The 17,702-nt window shown below is 47.0% G+C and overlaps 2 protein-coding genes across 2 annotated transcripts; both read right to left on the bottom strand.

Annotated features, from left to right (window-relative positions):
• Positions 1-2,865: 2,865 nt before the first annotated feature.
• On the bottom strand, positions 2,866-6,235 carry LOC103190050 (zinc-binding protein A33-like). Its single transcript, XM_007910675.2, has 6 exons — positions 5,820-6,235; positions 5,639-5,734; positions 5,312-5,542; positions 4,586-4,608; positions 4,372-4,487; positions 2,866-4,070 (listed from the first exon to the last, which is right to left on the bottom strand). Exons 1-6 carry the CDS (start codon positions 6,228-6,230, stop codon positions 3,523-3,525), a joined length of 1,425 nt encoding a protein of 474 aa, XP_007908866.2. The 5' UTR covers positions 6,231-6,235; the 3' UTR covers positions 2,866-3,522.
• A 2,217-nt stretch (positions 6,236-8,452) lies between these two features.
• LOC121849688 (zinc-binding protein A33-like) lies at positions 8,453-12,424 on the bottom strand. The gene is made up of 6 exons (XM_042338137.1): positions 11,994-12,424; positions 11,788-11,883; positions 11,469-11,699; positions 10,449-10,471; positions 10,235-10,350; positions 8,453-9,204 (listed from the first exon to the last, which is right to left on the bottom strand). Exons 1-6 carry the CDS (start codon positions 12,402-12,404, stop codon positions 8,630-8,632), a joined length of 1,452 nt encoding a protein of 483 aa, XP_042194071.1. The 5' UTR covers positions 12,405-12,424; the 3' UTR covers positions 8,453-8,629.
• Between the last annotated feature and the right edge of the window lie 5,278 nt (positions 12,425-17,702).

The raw sequence follows: 17,702 nt of genomic DNA, 5'->3' as shown, positions 1-17,702 counted from the left end.
CGCATTCACGAGGGTTTTGGCTGCAATTGGGGTAAGGTACGGTCGAAGGCGGGCAATGTGGCGGAGGTGGAAGAAGGCGGGTCTGGTCAGGGACCGGGTGCGGGGAGGAAGGACAGCTGGAAGTCGAACCAGACCCTAGGTTGCGCACTGGTTCAGTGAGCCTGAGGGAGAGCCCAGGGAGGTTAAGGAGTTTAGATCCGCAGGGTCTTCAGGCATGATCTGAGGATAATAATGTAGGTGAGGAGACAGAGGGAGAAGATAAGAAACCCAGTAAGCATGGAACCAGGAAAAGCCACTGAGAACAACAATCCATCCAAGGAACCGAACTACCGAGACTGCCAGAGAGCGCAGGCTCAATTCTGAGACTCTTCTGCTCAGCATTTCATCTTAGAGTTAGTTCAGCTGCAAGGAGACCCAGCTTACCTCCCCCACAAGTGGGATTGTCACTATAATAATAATAATCCTTGATATAACTCCTTATCACATCAGTGAGATGCCTCAAAGCACTTCACAGAATAAAGTGGATTGACTGTACACTTCATCGGTGAAACTAGTTTGTCATCTGACATCCGACAATGAGTCTGTGTGACACATCCCACTCAGCTCCTGTTAACCCTACAAGCCAAAGCCCTAACAGGTAGAGTTGCCTGGGGTAAGGTATGGCCAGAGGTGGGAAATGTGACGGAGGTGGAGAAAGGTCGACCTGGTCAGGGACTGGATGTGGTGAAGGAAGGACACCTATGGGTCGAACATGCTGACTAGATTTCGCACCAATTTGGTGAGTCTGAAGGATAGGCCGGAGAGGTTGAGGAGGTCAGAGCCACAGGAGAGAAGTTGATGGAAGCCAAGGAGAATGGCTTCCATCTTGTCAACATTTAGCTCCAGGACGTTTACGCTCGTCCATGCCCTGATGTCTGCTAGACAAGCCGAGAGAACATCAGTGGATTTGGAGTCGTAGCTGGAGGAGGAGGAGTAGATTTGCGTGTCATCTACATACGTGAGGAAGTTTACCCCATGTCTGCGGATGACATCGCGAGGAGGGGAATGTAGATGTGGAAGAGGAAGGGCCCAATGATGGAGCTTTGGGGTACTCCACAGGTGACCACGCGGGGGTTGGAGGAGAAACCATTTGAGAGAAAGTGAAGACGGTTTCTTCAGTAATAATAATCCTTGCATTTGATATAGCGCTTTTCATGTCTTTGAGACGTCTCAAAGCGCTTCACAGAATATACTGTAAAGTGAATTGACTGTATATTTTGTGGGCGAAACGTGACAGCCAATGGCGCACAGCAGTGTCCCACAGACAGTCGTGGATTAAGTGACTTATTTATTTATTATTTTATTTGGCGATCCGCCAATCAACTAACAACCGGGTTCCTACTTACTCCTCGGTAAACAGAGGCGTGTAGAGTAAGGAAACTTGCCCAACGTTTTGTCCTGCCGGGAATCAAACCTGTATCTCCTGCTTTCGAGGTGAATGCTGTAACCACTGAGCTACAAGGTGGAGGGGGCAGCGCCGTAGTTGCTGAAAGCACAGCCACCAGTGGTGGAACGGAGGACACAAGGGACAAGCAGGAGGCCAGAGCCAGCGGGGTGGAGACAGCGTTGTCCAGCTTTAAATGGAGGGGAACAAACTGGTGGTCTCCGGCTGGAGAAACGTTCTGAGGAACACACCCCTCCCCTGCACGGGGTCTCCTTGAAGCTGAGCTGGCTCCAGGGTGACAATGGAGTGTCGGAATCGGGCCAGCCGTTTGCGGAAGTCTCGGTGGTCCTGTTCCTGAGCCAGGCGGGTCCGCAGTACTCCACGGGCACTGCAGATGATAGCACAGTCAGCCTGGCTTATCGGCAGGACCTGGAAGGGCAGACCAGTCACTGGAGGCAGGGAATCATCCCAGTCAGCTACTGTTAACCTTGCGGGCCAAAACCCTTGAAAGAGAGAGAGAGAGATAGAAAGACAGAGACTGAGAGAGAGAGAGACCACGAGAGAGATAGACTGTGTGAGAGAGAGGGATAATGTTTAAGGTGATAATGTTTAAACTCCAAATCTATTTTTTTGGGGTGTCTGATACATGCAAAAACCCATCACAATGCTTAAGAGTCTCCAAACCAAGCTGAGATTTCCATGCATCCCACCTACACGTGGAAATTTCAGAGATAGATTGTTGGAATGGAATGCGCTCTCTCTCTCTCTCTCTCTCCTTGGAGGGATGCATTCCTGCTTACCTAATTCCAGAAACTATTAGGCGCAGGTGGGCAAGCGCCAAGGCTTGGGGATCCCGGAGTGTGGCCACACTCCAGAGTAACAGGATCAGTAAAGAAATCCAGACAAATGGGGACGGTTTAATTCCTCCGTCAGTCACTGAGCTTGACGTCTAGAAGCGATTTTCAGCCCCAAAACTTCCATGTCTAACCGGTATGCTGTCTCAGTGTCTGTGTGGATTTGGCTCGGGCTGAATTACCTGTCAAACCGGTTTGTTGTGTAAGCATTATTGTGACAGGTGGTAGCATTGCACTGGGAACAACATAGACAACAGCCACCGAGGTGACCTCCTCCCTATCCTCACCTACCTTCCCTTCCCATCCTCACCCACACCCAACCCCTCCTCATCCTCACTCAGCCCCTCCCTATCCTCACCCACACTCAGCCCCTTACCATCCTCATCCACATCCAGCTCCTCCCGATCCTCACCCACAGAGACGTTCAGGAGGTAAATATTCAATCGTAAACATTTATTGTATGAGCTGCTACTTAACGTAGACATTGCACTGTGCTAACTGGATTCCACATTTGCATACAAATCCACCAGTCACTTTACAGTAAATCCCGTGAAGGACTTTGACACGTCCACTCAATGTGAAAGGTGCAATATGAAATGCAAGCTTTATTGTATTATTACAAAGATTATCAAAGATGACGCTGAAAATACATATTGTTTGTACACAAGTGAGATGGGGCTGCACACAAGAGTAGAGGAATTCCCATTGTTTATAGATAAAAAAAGTGATTTGGGGAGATTTCAAGTGAGATTCTGAGCGTCAGCCCTGGACTGTGAGACTGGGCATTGCTGGAGAGAGAGAGATATCAGCCCATTTCCCTGGCTCACTGGTCGAAAAGTCAGATTCTCTCAACCCAAGCTCAGGGACGAGCTGGCGATGAACCTTACCCACAGGTAAACACCGACTGATCACATTTGGGTGTGTCAGGCTCCTCTGATGCTGTGAATGATGTTAATGAGGATCATTCGCTGTGGCTGTTGCTGACCAGGCGGCTGCAGCAGCTCAGGATTGACGCTGGATGTGTTGTGGCTGCTCAGTGTCGGGGTCACAGCCGGCATTGGGACGCAATGTGGAGCTGTCGCCTCCCAGCCCCCGCCCTTCACTGCCCGTCACAAACTCAGCTCACACTTTGGGTGGGGGGTGGGTTGGGGGGGGGAAACAGCACAGAATCTAACCCTCGGCACCATCCCAGACTGATGGGAATAACAGTCAAACAGAGTTAATGGCTGAGGCTTTTCCTCCTCATTAAGCTGTCACTGAGCAGATTCTCAGCGGCTCAGAGTTTTTCCCACCGTCATTGATACTGGGGCTGAACAGAGGATGAAGTTTCTCGGTGAAAGTGTGGGTGAAAGTGTGGAGATGAGTCATGTTATCAGCGTTATAAAATGACACCTGTCCCCCCTCACAGTCCAGGTAAACTCCCAGCTTCCTGGGTCTCACTGTCAGGGGCAGAAGGGTGGCAGGCGAGGTCAGAGCCCAATATTGATTTCTGTTTCTCAGACACACGATCCCGAATCCGTTCTCTGGTGTTGGTGTCACATTTCCTTTCCTGTTGACGGACTCTCTGGCCACCCCCACTTCCCAACCAGTCTTGCTGCCCACCTGCACCTCCCAGTAATGTCTCCCTGATGTGAAGCCCTGAGACGCCAGTACAAAGGGATCTTCGCTGAACCTCTTTGGGGAGTCGGGGAGCTGCTCCTGCTGTTTGTCTCCGGCTCTCACGCTGGTCAGGTCCTCAGACACGATGAGCCAGGGATGGGCTGTGTCAGGATCCAGAGTCAGAGAAGCCGGAGCTGAGAGAGAGAGAAAAATAACACAAAGTGGAGTGAGGGGGTGATTGAGGAGGGCACAGAGCCCTCAGTGTATACAGTCAACTTACTTTGCAGTGTATTCTGTTAAGCGCTGTATCAAATGCAAGGATTATGAGTAGTATTATTGTTTCCATAGCCAAGCCGCCAGCAGAGGGACTCGAGTGGCTGTCGGAGAAACAGTAAAGCGGTACTACAAGACTAAAGAGCCCTGGGCTGTGCCCCTGCAGTGGCATTTCATTACCAACATTACCAATAACCCAGTGTGAGAATGGGAGACATTTACCTGGGCTGATGCCGTGTATCATCTCTCTCCAGATTGTGTACTGAAAAGGCCCTTTGTATATCCCCACAGGCAGATCACCCTCACATACTGACAGCACACAATCCTCATCACCGACCCTGAAATCAGAGGTGTTTCACATTATAAAGTGAAACTGCACATTGTGTTTGGTTTGTGTATTAAATTCTGGGCATATTTTGTAAGGAACATTTCATACCTTATTTTCCAAGCACTGGCCTCCTAAGGAAATCAAACACAGAGAGTTCTGAGCCGACACTGAGACACCACATTGTAAACTCAGACACAGAATAGAATTCGACAACGGTGTTTACTGTCATTATTACAGTCATGGTACTCACTCGACGTCTCAAGACCGAGGTGGATAGATAAGGTACAAGGATAGGTTAGGTCAGGATATTAAGGGATGCGGAGCAATGGCCGTTAATTGGACTTGAGGTACAGATCAGCCATGGTTTCATAGAATGGCGGAACAGGCTCGATGGGCTGAATAGCCTACTCCCGTTCCTATGTTTCTATATCTCCAAAGACCAGAAAGATCAGACGCAGAGCAACTATTAAGTTTGCTTATGTCTGGTTATAGCCAAGAACACACAGTGAGACCTGGTTACAGACATACACTCTCACACTCAGTCACTTACAGATACTCACCTGTAGATACAGTAAATAGAACAGTAACGGGTTTACATTGTGATTAGAAAGTAAATGATAACATTCTCATGCAGATAAATCAATGTTAAATCCCAGGACAACCACATTGATGTTAGCATTGCAGGGACACAGCCGGTCCTGGGAGTGACTGATGTGGTCCTTAGTGACAGCAACAGAGGCACGATCAGAAAGTACCAAATAATCAATAAATCACTGATCTGCTTCAGACTGTGTGTAACTTTTCCTGAACTCAGTTAGAATTTAATTTCTTTACCTGCAGAAAGGTGAGCGGGTCTTTTCCCATCTGTTTCTCTACCTCTGAGAGTTTTTGTTTAACAGAATCCAAATTGCCTTGAATTTCTCGCAGATTTTTCTCCATTCGGTTTAAAATCCTCTCCTCTCGCTGACTGAGCTTTTGGAGTACCCGCTTCTCTCTGTCAGTCAGGCTCTGGCGCATTTTAGTAAACTCAGCCGCGACATGGTGCTGCAGACTGCTTGCCTGTTCCTGACAAAATGAAGCGTCAGACAACACACCGTGTCAACACGGTAAAGGGAGACAAACACACCCGAGAGCCCAGAAATCTGCCCCGACACAACTTGCCTTAACTTGTGAAATCTTTTGCTTCTGCTTCTCTTCAGCTTCCAGAGCAGTGGCCTTCCTCTGTGTGAGGGAATCTAAAGAGGATTTCACTCTTTGCTGGAATAAACCGACAGAATAAAAGCATTTGAACGTAAAAACATCAAGTGGAATAAATTGAATCCCAGGTGAGGGTTATATTTACCCGGTAGATTTCTACAGCTTCGTCAACGGGCAGGAAACGGTGTTCCCTGTGCTCCCGCGCATCTCTGCAAATGTAACAGATCAATTTCTTCTCAGTTGCACAGAACAGCTTCAGTTCCTCCTGGTGTTTCTCACAGTGGCGTTTAACTCCTGTCTCGGTCGAGGACAGGCTCAATTCCTGTGCTTTCTCTGACAGACTCGCCAGGGCCGGATTGACCTTGAGTTTCCTTTTGGCGATAACCTGCCGACATGCCGGACAGGAGTTTGTCACCTGCTTTTTCCAGCTCTGTGTGATACACAAGCAGCAGAAGTTATGGCCACATTCCAGGGTAACAGGATCAATAAAGAAATCCAGACAAATGGGACAATTTAACTCCTCAGTCCACTGGTCAGCGTGGAGTCTAGAAGCCATTTTAAGCCTCAGCACTTCCTGATTTAAACTACTTTCACTTTAAATGTTATTGTTGGTGTGGCTCCAGCTCAATTATCTGTCAAACCCTCTCCTTTAGTCTTCTAACCTGCCAATCGGGTTTCCGCACCACCCACAGCACAAAAACAGCTTTGGTCAAAGTGACAAAAGACATTTTGTCCATCTTCGACCAGGGCTCCCTCTGCCTCCTCGTCCTCCTTGGCCTCTCTGATACCTTCGAATCCGTTGACCACTCTATCCTCCTGCACCGCCTCCCCTCTCACCTCAACCTTCATGGTTCTGTCCTTGAATGGTTCAGATCGTAGCTCTCACACCGCCTCCACAAACAGTTTCTCCTCTGGCCCCCCCGCTTGGTGTGGCGTTCCTCAGGGCTCTGTCCTTGGTCCCCTCCTCTTCAATATCTATATGCTCCCTCTTGGTGACATTATCTGCAGATATGGGGTCAACTTCCACATCTATGCGGATGACACCCAACTCTACCTCTGCCTCTACCCTCGACTCCAGGACCACTGCTGTCCTGATAGAATGTCTGTCAGACATCAAGTTCTGGATGAGAGCCAACTTTCTTCAGTTGAACGTCAACCACAGCGAAACCCTCCTGATTGGCTCCCGTCAGCGCCTCCGCACCTCAAGCGCTGACAGCATCACCATCCATGGTTGCACACTCCACCTCACTGAGCCAGTCCGGACCCTTGGGGTCTTGTTTGACCCTCAACTGTCCTTTCTACCCCACATCCGTGCCATGACCGCTCTGCCTTCCCCCACCTCCGCAACATTGCCCCACACCGCAGGCCGCCAAGACCCTCATACACACGTTCATCAAATGCAGGCTTGATTATACAAACTCCTTGCTTCCCCCTCCCTACCACTGCGACCTCCTAACCCTCTAACGTACTGCCCGTTTACACGCGTGCTTGTATCATGTAAGTTATAGATGTTTTAGGGTCAATCCATCTCTCTTTTAAGTTAAAGCTATCGAACTGTAAGGGGGTAGGGACGTGGCAGCACACGCTGAAGTTCTGCCTGTGGGTGGCAGCACTGAGGGGCCTGTGGGTGACCGGGTGCCGAGTCCCTCCACGATTGTTGTGTTGTCGCTGTTGTTACGGGTTTGAGAGCTTGGGCCTTGTGTGAGTGTGTGTGCGCGTGTGCGTGCTATCTGGCTGGTGGGGGGGTTGGGGGGGGGGTCGCGGGCGGGGGAGACACGCTCCTTGCATATTCCACGATGATGTGTTATAATTCAGCAATATATTTATTTTCAGCTCCACACCTCCAACTGCAGGTCCAGTCGCTCAGGAGGTAGGGAGCAGTAGGCAACAAATCGGTGGCAACGCACTCATTCATTTCCTGCTGAGCTGTGCTGCTCACCAGGAGGTTCAAAGGGAGCTCCTGGTTCTCGCAGAGCCTGGATGAGTGCAAATTTCTCACAACTAAATGTTGACAAGACGGAAGCCCGGCTCCCAGCTCTCCTAGGATCCCATCAACATCTTTTCTCCTGTGACTCTGACCTCCTCAACCTCGTCAGCCTGTCCCTCAGACTCACCGAACCGGTGTGCAATCTAGGCATCAAGGTGCACTCTCTTCCTCGGAGGGGTGCATCCTGCTTACCTAATTCTGGAGAGTGTGAAGGTTGGCAAAAACCGAGGCTTGGGGATATTGCTGGAGATGCGAGATGGGGATATTGCTGGAGTCGAACCGGCTAAATCAACATAGTTTGCCATTGATATTGCTGTTTGACAAGCTTTCCCACTGCTTGTCCAGTTATGACCACCCTATCCGTTAGGGCTTTGGCTTGCAGGGTTAATAGTGCGTGATACTGCAGGTCTCCTTGGCTCAGGAACTGGACTATGGAGAGCACTATAAGACTGGCTCAATTCCATTGCCAGTGTGGGTGAAAGTGATGCGCCATTCAGTTTTCTTGCATAAAGCTCCCTCATTCCCCAGTGAGAAGCTCTTCTATGGCCTTCGTTCCCCACTCCTCACCCTACCTTTGCGATCTCCTGACCCGGCTCCATTCCCGGAGTTCCTCCAACATGCCCTCTCCCGTCTGCTGGCGCTAACTTGTTACTGCAGGAGTTTAAACTTATTTTATTTTTTCATAGACGGAATTGAAAGGCAAAGTAAGTGTAGTTGTACACAGGGATTAGCTGTTTATTTAAAGAAGCCGAAGAAAAGTATTGAAAATGAATAAATTCGTAATTCCAGCACAACACAAGTATACAGTCGAGAAGATGTGAAAAAGCACTATATCAAATGCAAGGATTTTTTTTATTTATAACACAAACAAGTGAATTGCCTTTAACTTGTAATAATTCAGCCCCCGGAAGTGATTTAGTACTGTGAACAACCATCGCAAACTCAGCTCAAAACTGGGGGGAAAAAAATCACAGAATCAAACACTCGGCATTTCTTTGTGGATCTGTCACTGAGCAGATTCTCAGCGGCTCAGAGTTTTGACTGCCCTCAACGAAAGAGGGATTGAAGAGAGGATAGAGTTTCTCAGTGAAAGTGTGGGTGAAAGTGTGGAGATGAGACATGTTATCAGCGTTGTAAAATGATACCTGTCCCCCCTCATAGTCCAGGTAAACTCCAATGTTATCTGGGCTCACTTCCAGGGGCAGGGGGTTGGGAGGTGAGGTCAGAGCATGATAGACACCGTCGACCAGCTCCATACACCAGAGTCCACCAACTGGTGACCATGTAATTGGTTCTTTCCTGCTGATGGACTCTCTGGCCAATCCCACAATCCATCCAGTCTTGTTGGCCACCTGCACCTCCCAGTAATGTCTCCCTGATGTGAAGCCCTCGGACCCCAGGACACAGGGATCTTCGCTGAAGCTCTTTGGGGAGTCAAGGAGCTGCTTCTGATGTTTGTTTCCGTCTCTCACGCTGATCAGGTCCTCAGACACGATGGGCCAGGGATTGGCTGTGTCAGGATCCAGAGTCAGAGAAGCCGGAGCTGAGAGAGAGAGAAAAATAACACAAAGTGGAGTGAGGGGGTGATGCAGGGGGGTTTGGCTGCAGGAGTGAGGACGGGCACAAGGAAGCCGCTGTGTGAGCTGGTGAAAGATCCGGTGAAAGATTTGTGGAGTCTCGTAGCTTAGTGGTTAGAACACTCGCCTCACAAGCAAGAGGCTTGGGTTCGATTCCCGGGCAGGGCGAAACACTGGGCAAGTTTCCTTACTCCACACGTCTCTGTTTACCTGGCAATAAGTAGGAATCCGGTTGCTAGTCGATTGGCGGATTGCTCTTCCGGGAGTAATGATTCCTCCAAAAAACGAGATAATAATAAATCGTTCACTCAATCCACGACGACTGTTTGTGGGACATTGCCGTGCACAGTTGGCTGCCGCGTTTCGCTCACAAAATATACAGTCAATTCACTTTTACACTATATTCTGTGAAGTGCATTAAGACGTCTTGAAGACGTGGTAAGGCGCTATATCAAATGCAAGGATTATTATTTTATAAGTATCGAGGGGTAGTTTGCTGAATCTAGGATAAAAAACTCAAACCCTGTACCGCTGCCGGCAGAGGGCGCTGGTGACCGTTTGATTCGAGTGGTTGTCGGTGAAACACCACCACCTACTGACGGTAACGCAGGACTATATAATAATAATAATTATCCTTGCATTTGATATAGCGCTTTACACGTCTTCTCGACGTCTCAAAGCGTTTCACAGAACAGACTGTAAAGTCAATTGACTGTATATTTGTGGGTGAAACACGGCAGCCAATTGTGCACAACAGCGTCCCACAAACAGTCGTGGATTGGAAATGACCAATTTATTATTGTTTCGTATTGGAGGGATTATTATTTGGTGCGTGGAGTAAGGAAACTTGCCCAACGTTTCACCCTGTGCTCTAACCACTGAACTACAGGACTCCACAAGACTACAGTGAAAAAAGATCCCTGGTCTGTGTATAATTTGTTAGGATCCAGGTGAATGTAAGACTGTTTACCCAGTATGAGAATGGGAGACATTTACCTGGGCTGATGCCGTGTATCATCTCTCTCCAGATTGTGTACTGAAAAGGCCCTTTGTATATCCCCACAGGCAGATCACCCTCACATACTGACAGCGCACAATCCTCATCACCGACCCTGAAATCAGAGGTGTTTCACATTATAAAGTGAAACTGCACATTGTGTTTGGTTTGTGTATTAAATTCTGGGCATATTTTGTAAGGAACATTTCATACCTTATTTTCCAAGCACTGGCCTCCTAAGGAAATCAAACACAGAGAGTTCTGAGCCGACACTGAGACACCACATTGTAAACTCAGACACAGAATAGAATTCTACAGCAGAGTTTGCTGTCATTATTATAGCAATGGTACTCAATGTTGTCGCCAAAAAGGCCAGAAATGTCACTTATAGAGCAATTATAAAGTGCTGTTTATGTGTGGTTATAGCCACAGTGAGACTTGCTTACCGACACACACCCTTCTCACTCAGTCACTTACATTCTCATCTGTAGATACAGTACATAGCCAAGAACACACAGTGAGACCTGCCTACAGACATACACACTCACACTCAGTCACTTACAGATACTCACCTGTAGATACAGTAAATAGAACAGTAACGGGTTTACACTGTGATTAGAAAGTAAATGATAACATTCTCACATAGGTGGAGTCCTGCAGCTCAGTGGTTAGAGCACTCGCTTTGCAAGTGAGAGACCTGAGTTCAATTCCAGGCAGGTCAGGGCCAAACCTTGGGCAAGTTTCCTTACTCCACACACAGCCCTAATAATAATCCCTCCAAAACCAAAAAACAATAATAAATAGTTCATTTTCAATCTACGACTGTTTGTGGGACATTGCTGTGCGCAATTGGCTGCCGAGTTCACCCACAAATATACAGTCTATTCGCTTTACAGTGTGTTCTGTGAAGCGCTTTGGGACGTCCTCCCGACGTGAAAAGCGCTATATCAAATGCAAGGATTATTATTATTATATAGATAAATCAATGATAAATCCCAGGACTAAACGACTACACAACCACATTGAAGTGTAGCCGGATGTTAGCATTGCAGGGACACAGCAGGTCCTGGAAGTGACTGATGTGGGTTCAGTTCTGTCCTTAGTGACAGCAACAGACGCACGATCAGAAAGTACCAAATAATCAATAAATCACTGATCTGTTTAACAGCCAGACTTTGATTTTCGGACTGTGTGTAACTTTTCCTGAACTCAATTATAATTTAATGTCTTTACCTGCAGAAAGATGAGCGAGTCTTTTCCCATCTGTTTCTGTAACTCTGAGAGTTCTTGTTGAACAGAATCTAAATTGCCCTGAATCTCTCGCAGATTTTTCTCCATTTGCTGTAAAGTCTCCTTCTCTCGCTGTCTGAGCTCTCGGACTACACGCTGCTCTCTGTCGGTCAGGCACTGGTGCATTTTAGTAAATTCAGCCTCGACATTGTCCTGCAGACTCCTTGCCTGTTCCTGCAAAATATCAGACATCACACCGTGTAAACACGGGAAAGAGGGAAACCCACCTGAGAGCCCAGAAATCAGCCCCGACACAACTTACCTTAACTTGTGAAATCATTTGTTTCTGTTTCACTTCAGCTTCCAGAGCAGTGGCCTTCCTCTGTGTGAGGGAATCTATGGAGGATTTTATTTTATCCTGGAATTGAAAATGTGAGAAAAAAACTTGTTTAAACAAATGTGGAATGAGGTAAGTGAGCATAATTGAATATCTTATGTTCAAACTTGTGAAACCCGTGATGTGTTTACCTTATAGGTCTGAAAGGCCTCGTTTATGGGTAAGAAGCTGTGATCTCTGTGTTGTTGCGCATCTCTGCAAATCAGACACATCAATTTCTTGTCAGTTTCACAAAACAGCTTTAGTTCCTCCTCGTGTTCCTCACAGTAACGTTTATTTCTTGCCTCTTTCTTAGACTGGATTATTTTTTGAATTTCTCCTGTTATATTTGCCAAGGCTCGATTCCTCCTGAGGTTCCTTTCGGCAAATACCTGTTGACATTCCGGACAAGAGTTTATCTCCTGCTTTTCCCAGCTCCGTGTGATACAGGAGCAGCAGAAGTTGTGGCCACACTCCAGAATAACAGGATCGTTAAAGAAATCCAGACAAATGGGACAGTTTAACTCCTCCGTCAGACGCTGACCCTGGTGTCTAGAAGCCATTTCCACCCTCAATTATCTCTGGTCCAAAGTGCTTCCATCTCGAGGTTTGCATTCTGGGTGAGTTCCGCCCTGTGACAGAGTTCACTTCACTTCTGATCCTCACACCTTCACATCCGCTGATTTTGAACAGTGCCCGGGATGGACGGTGTTGAGTCGTGAGCCGGCGGCTGGGCCTCGAAAACCCAGGTAAAACCGAGCGGGACTCACGGAAGCTAAGTCAGGCAGCGGCTGGGAGTCACAGGGATGGTCTGCGGGGATCGGGGGGTCAGCGTTAGCCAGAGGCAGGGGCCGGTAGCTGCAGGCTGGGCCGGGGGTGGTGGGGGGTGTGGGTCTCGAGGACCTTGAAATGTGGGCGGGTGTCGCGGGGATCGAGTGAGCGGAGGCCATCACCTGGTCAGGGGCAGCCGCCATTTTGGACTTCCAGATTTTTCCCGCCATTCTGCGGGATGTCACTTCCGCCCGCCAGGTTTGAATCCCTGGTAGCAGTTACAGTACAGGACAGCTTGTACCAGTGTCCGCCTGCCTGCTTCGTTCGTTCGTCTTGGCTGCTGTCCCCGGCACGAGCTGGCCCTCCCTCAAAATGCCCCTCCTCCCTGCAACTCTCCCACTCTGTCCTGCTCTCTCCCCGCTTCCTATCTCTGCTTGACCACCACCCCCCACTGCCTCTCTCTGCTCCAGCCCGGGAATCCTCCACCTGGCTCATCGTGGCACTCGGCGCCGGCTGTCCAGCAGCAGCCACACCGACTGCCCCATTCCCCACCACCGCCGCAAGCCACCCCGGACCTTGACCCCAGGGGCTAACCTCTCCTCCCTTCCCTCATCTGCATCCCCACCCTCCCTGCCAACTATTCCACTACCTCCTCCCATCTCACACATCCCCCTGCTCCCCCTGCCAACTGTCCACTCCGCATTGGACTTCAAAATGTCCGCTCCATCTCCAACAATCCTATTGAAGAGATTGATGTGGAAATGGAGCAAAATTCACTCTAAAAAACAGCTCTAATATAAGTGAGGAGACAGAGGGAGAAGATAAGAAACCCAGTAAGCATAAAACCAGGAAAACAATAAGAACAACAAAATCACATTTATAGAGCGCTCTTCACATCGGGAAGAGGGGAGGTGAGGGGAAATTTTTTCACACAGCGAGTTGTTCAGATCTGGAATGCATTGCCTGAAAGAGTGGAGGAAGCCAATTCGATAACAACTTTTAAGAGAGAAGTAGATCATTATTTGGGGAGGAGAAGTTTGGAGGGCTTATGGGGAGAGCGCGGGGGAGTGGGATTGAGTTGGATAGCTCTTTTCAAACAGCCGGCACAGACACGATGGGCCGAATGGCCTCCTTCTCTGCTATATAATTCTATGATTCATATGACATTTACGTCTGTCTGATGGTGGCTTTCACCTTTCAGCGTGTTTTAGCCGTTTGTTGCCAAAAGATGAAAACAAGTTACTACACAGAGAGTACGGGGCTGTGGTGATACCAGCAGTTTATGCTCTTTGCAGTTTAAAAAATATTCCCTGTTTCTTTAAATATGCATCGTTAACAACGTTCCGTGGGAAAGCGAGGCAAAAGCAAGAATAGTTTTTATACTCTGTCCACCTGGGTAAGCTCTGGACTGGATTGATCGCATTTTAATCCCGTTCATTCCCTTCATTCTCATCCTGGTCCTGAACGCTCTCATAGCAACAGTAACACTGACCCAAAGGTGGAAAACAGACGAGAGAGTCCATTATCTTACTTTTTGTCATGTCTTGCAGTTTAATCCTGTTGTGCATGACGTCAGCGATACATTTCATCTTTATTATCAAATTAAAAATGCTTATCATTATTGCAGTTACAGTGATCCATCATTTACCATAAAGCAAACTCAGCTCCTGCACCGCACGTGTATTTCTGTGGTGATGCAAACCAAATTCAGACAGGAGCTCGGAAACATTGTGACATTCACTCTCATCACTAAATTAGACTCAGTGCATAGAGCACTCGCCCTGTCGGCGAGAGTCCTGGGTTCAATTCCCAGCAGGGCAATACGTTGGGCAAGTTTCCTTAATCCACACGCCTCTGTTTACCTAGCAGTAAGTAGGAACCTGGTTGTTAGTCGATTGGCTGATCGCTTTTCTGGGGGCAATAATTGTATCAAGAAAAAAAAATTGGTCCCTCAATCCACGACTGTTTGTGTGACAATTGGCTGCTGTGTTTTACCCACAATATATAGACAATTCACTTTACAGAATATTCTGTGAAACGCTTTGAGACGTCTCAAAGACATGATAAGGCACTATATGAAATGCAAGGATTATTACAGGCAAATGATAATATTTGACGCCTCCCACCCTCCACCTTCCCCAGTCCTAACCCCCAGCTCAGGTCCAAAACACAGAATGTCCAGCGCCTTGGGATGCCTCCCGATGTGAAAGGTGCTATACAAATGTAATTTGGTTGTTATTCCTCTTTGACTGTGCCTTTGGTCATATTTCCCCCCCCCCCCCCCCCTCCCGCCCACTTGTCCCCCATCCCTCCTGAATTTATCCCCCAGCTTGGGTGCAAACCCTCGACTGTCCAGCACCTTGGCACATTCTCTGAAATGAAAGGGGCTGTATAAATGCAATTTTGTTGTTGTTGTTGAACAGACTACAACTGAACAAACAAAGATATTATACAGATATTATTCTTGATAATACAGAAGAAAATCAGATGAAGCTTAAAAAATATAGAATTGAAGCCAAAAAGGTAAGAAAGGTCAAGCGAGGATATGAGCGAAGGCTAGCATTATACAATCTAACTTAGATTTATACGGCATCTTTTGTCTCAGGAGGATGTCTTCAAACACTCAACACTACTGCTGGCTGGGCACCGAGCTGAGCGGGAGTCAACGGGGGGGGTGGGGAAGGGAAAGATCAGGTACATCTTGAGAATACGGAATGGGCTGTGTGTCAATCTGTGTCCTCCTGTTCTGCTGTCTTGGGGCATCCTAAATAACGATCTGGGTTTGACTTTTAAAGGGTTACTCTGGAGGGTGGGCAGTGCAAAAGGTGGAAATCAAGGTACAACCCTTCAATTTTTGATTAATTTAAGAAAGAAGGTAAAGGGATATTTGATGAAATCGTGTAGCTCTTCTCTGAACTTGGCCTGGGTCAAAGCATAAATGCAAGTGTTTGTGCAGGAACTCAACAACTGCAGCAAATAACCGATTTTTGCTACATAACTTGAAGGAAAGTAAGAATCGGATATGTATGAAATACGCTGCTGTATGAAAGATACAACGTACATCATCCATAACATGATAAAACTCCCCGATATGGAGAAGAGTAAAATGATGGATCTTCTGCGTCTTTCCACCTCAGGATCCTTAGCTTTCTCACCATTCCTTTCGCCCCGAAGCCGTTTCCGGACTTTGCTGGACACCGCAATGTGTCTGACGGTCAAAACATTGAAGGACAAAATCAAAACGATTGGAAACAGCGGAGATAAGAATCGGTGCAGCAGTTCAAACGCTGCCCAAACAGCGGAATGATAATAGCTCGGATCCGTGTCGCAAAACCACGCCACATCCTTAACCACATAGCGAGGTGTGAACTTAAAATACCATGGGATAGATTCCAGCAAACTCAGGGCGCACACACTCACTGTAACCACAGATGCCGTTCCCTCTGTGCAGAATTTCGCTCTCAGCTTCTGCCAACAAAGTGCGACAAAGCGATCAAAAGTGAAAGCCACTGTTAGCCAAACAGACGACTCTGTTGTTGCAGAAATCAGGACCAGCACCGAGCTGCACACGGGAGTAACGTCCAAGAAAGAAACCGGAAAATACACTATCAACCATCTCAAAATGACATCGGTCACAACAACCAATAGGTCCGCCGATGCCATGGCTATCATATAACGTGTGATGCATTTGGAGAGATTACAATTTCCTCGGGACAGGATCACAATTGCAATTGCGTTAACTAAAGAGAGTGAGGAAACCAGAAGAGAAATGATTAACCTTTGCATTAACAATATATTTGTTTAGCATGTACACATTGCAGGCCTTGAATTACTACATATATTTACGATAGGCTATATATATATATTAAAATACAAGTTGCAAAATTTGCAGGCAAATACAATAGCCAACGAGTGCAGAACAATGTCACAAAACAGATAAAAACGTATATACTGTATATGAAATGATCAAATTTATCTGCAGGACATCAAGAGAAACTTCTCTTCTTCAAACAATGTGCAGAGATCTTTCAATGGCCACCTGATGGTTTGAAGCAGAAAGGGTAAATTGAGGCAGAAACACATAAATAGTAAAATGACGGGGTTTCATTGGAATTGTCCTCAAACTCTGCACCACTCACAAAATACTGAAGGGGTAAGGCTACTGATAGAACATGACACCTCACAAATCCCACACTCCGGGATTCAGGTTCAAGCTCCACATTAAGAGTTTAAGCTCACAGTCCAGGATGACATCCCATTTCAGTTCTAAGCGAACTTTCCATTATTGCCATCCTTTGGATGATATGTTAAACCGAGCTCTTGCCACCCTGTTCATGTGGTCGTTGAAGATCCAATGGCACTATTAGAAAAGGGAAGAGCATTTCCTCCAGTGTCCCGGCTAACATTCTCCCAGATAAAATTCACTTCACGGCTGTTTGTTCCATATTGCTGTGTGCAAATTGGCTGTTGCGTGTGCCAACAAACACAGTCACTACACGTTACAATAAACCCTTGAAGTGCCTTGAGATGTTTCAACCGCATGATCCTGAATACTAATAATCATTGCATTTGATAAAGTGCATTTCATGTTGGGAGGACATCTCAAAGCACCTTAAAGGATATATTGTAAAATGCTTTGAGATTTGGAGGCAAATTGTGCACAGCAATGTCGCACAAAGAGTCAAAAGGACAAGAGCAACAACAACAAATTGCATTTACGTAGCACATTTCAAGTCTGGAAGACTTCCCAAGACGCGGGACATGAGTGATTGAACAATTTTATCTGGAAGAGTTTTGGCCAGGACAGCAAAAGGAATTCCCTTCCCTTTGGAATTGTACCATGAGATCTTTAACATCCACCTGTGAAAAAAAAATGATCATGGAGCAGAACAGTCAACTGTTTCATACACATATTGAACTAGAAATACATATGAAACCTAAACATATATATGAAACCTATAATTCCTTAGTGCTTTAATTTACACAAGAAAGAGAATATCTATATATTAAAACAAATAGATTTAATCACTCTATTAGTAAAGAGAAAATAAATTAAATTGGGAATTACGGAAATAAAAAGATCTGAAACA

Source organism: Callorhinchus milii, unplaced genomic scaffold, assembly GCF_018977255.1.
Source record: "Callorhinchus milii isolate IMCB2004 unplaced genomic scaffold, IMCB_Cmil_1.0 Scaffold9, whole genome shotgun sequence".
NCBI lineage: Eukaryota > Metazoa > Chordata > Chondrichthyes > Chimaeriformes > Callorhinchidae > Callorhinchus > Callorhinchus milii.
Note: the sequence above shows the minus strand (reverse complement) of the source record. Positions and strands in the feature narration are given on the sequence as shown.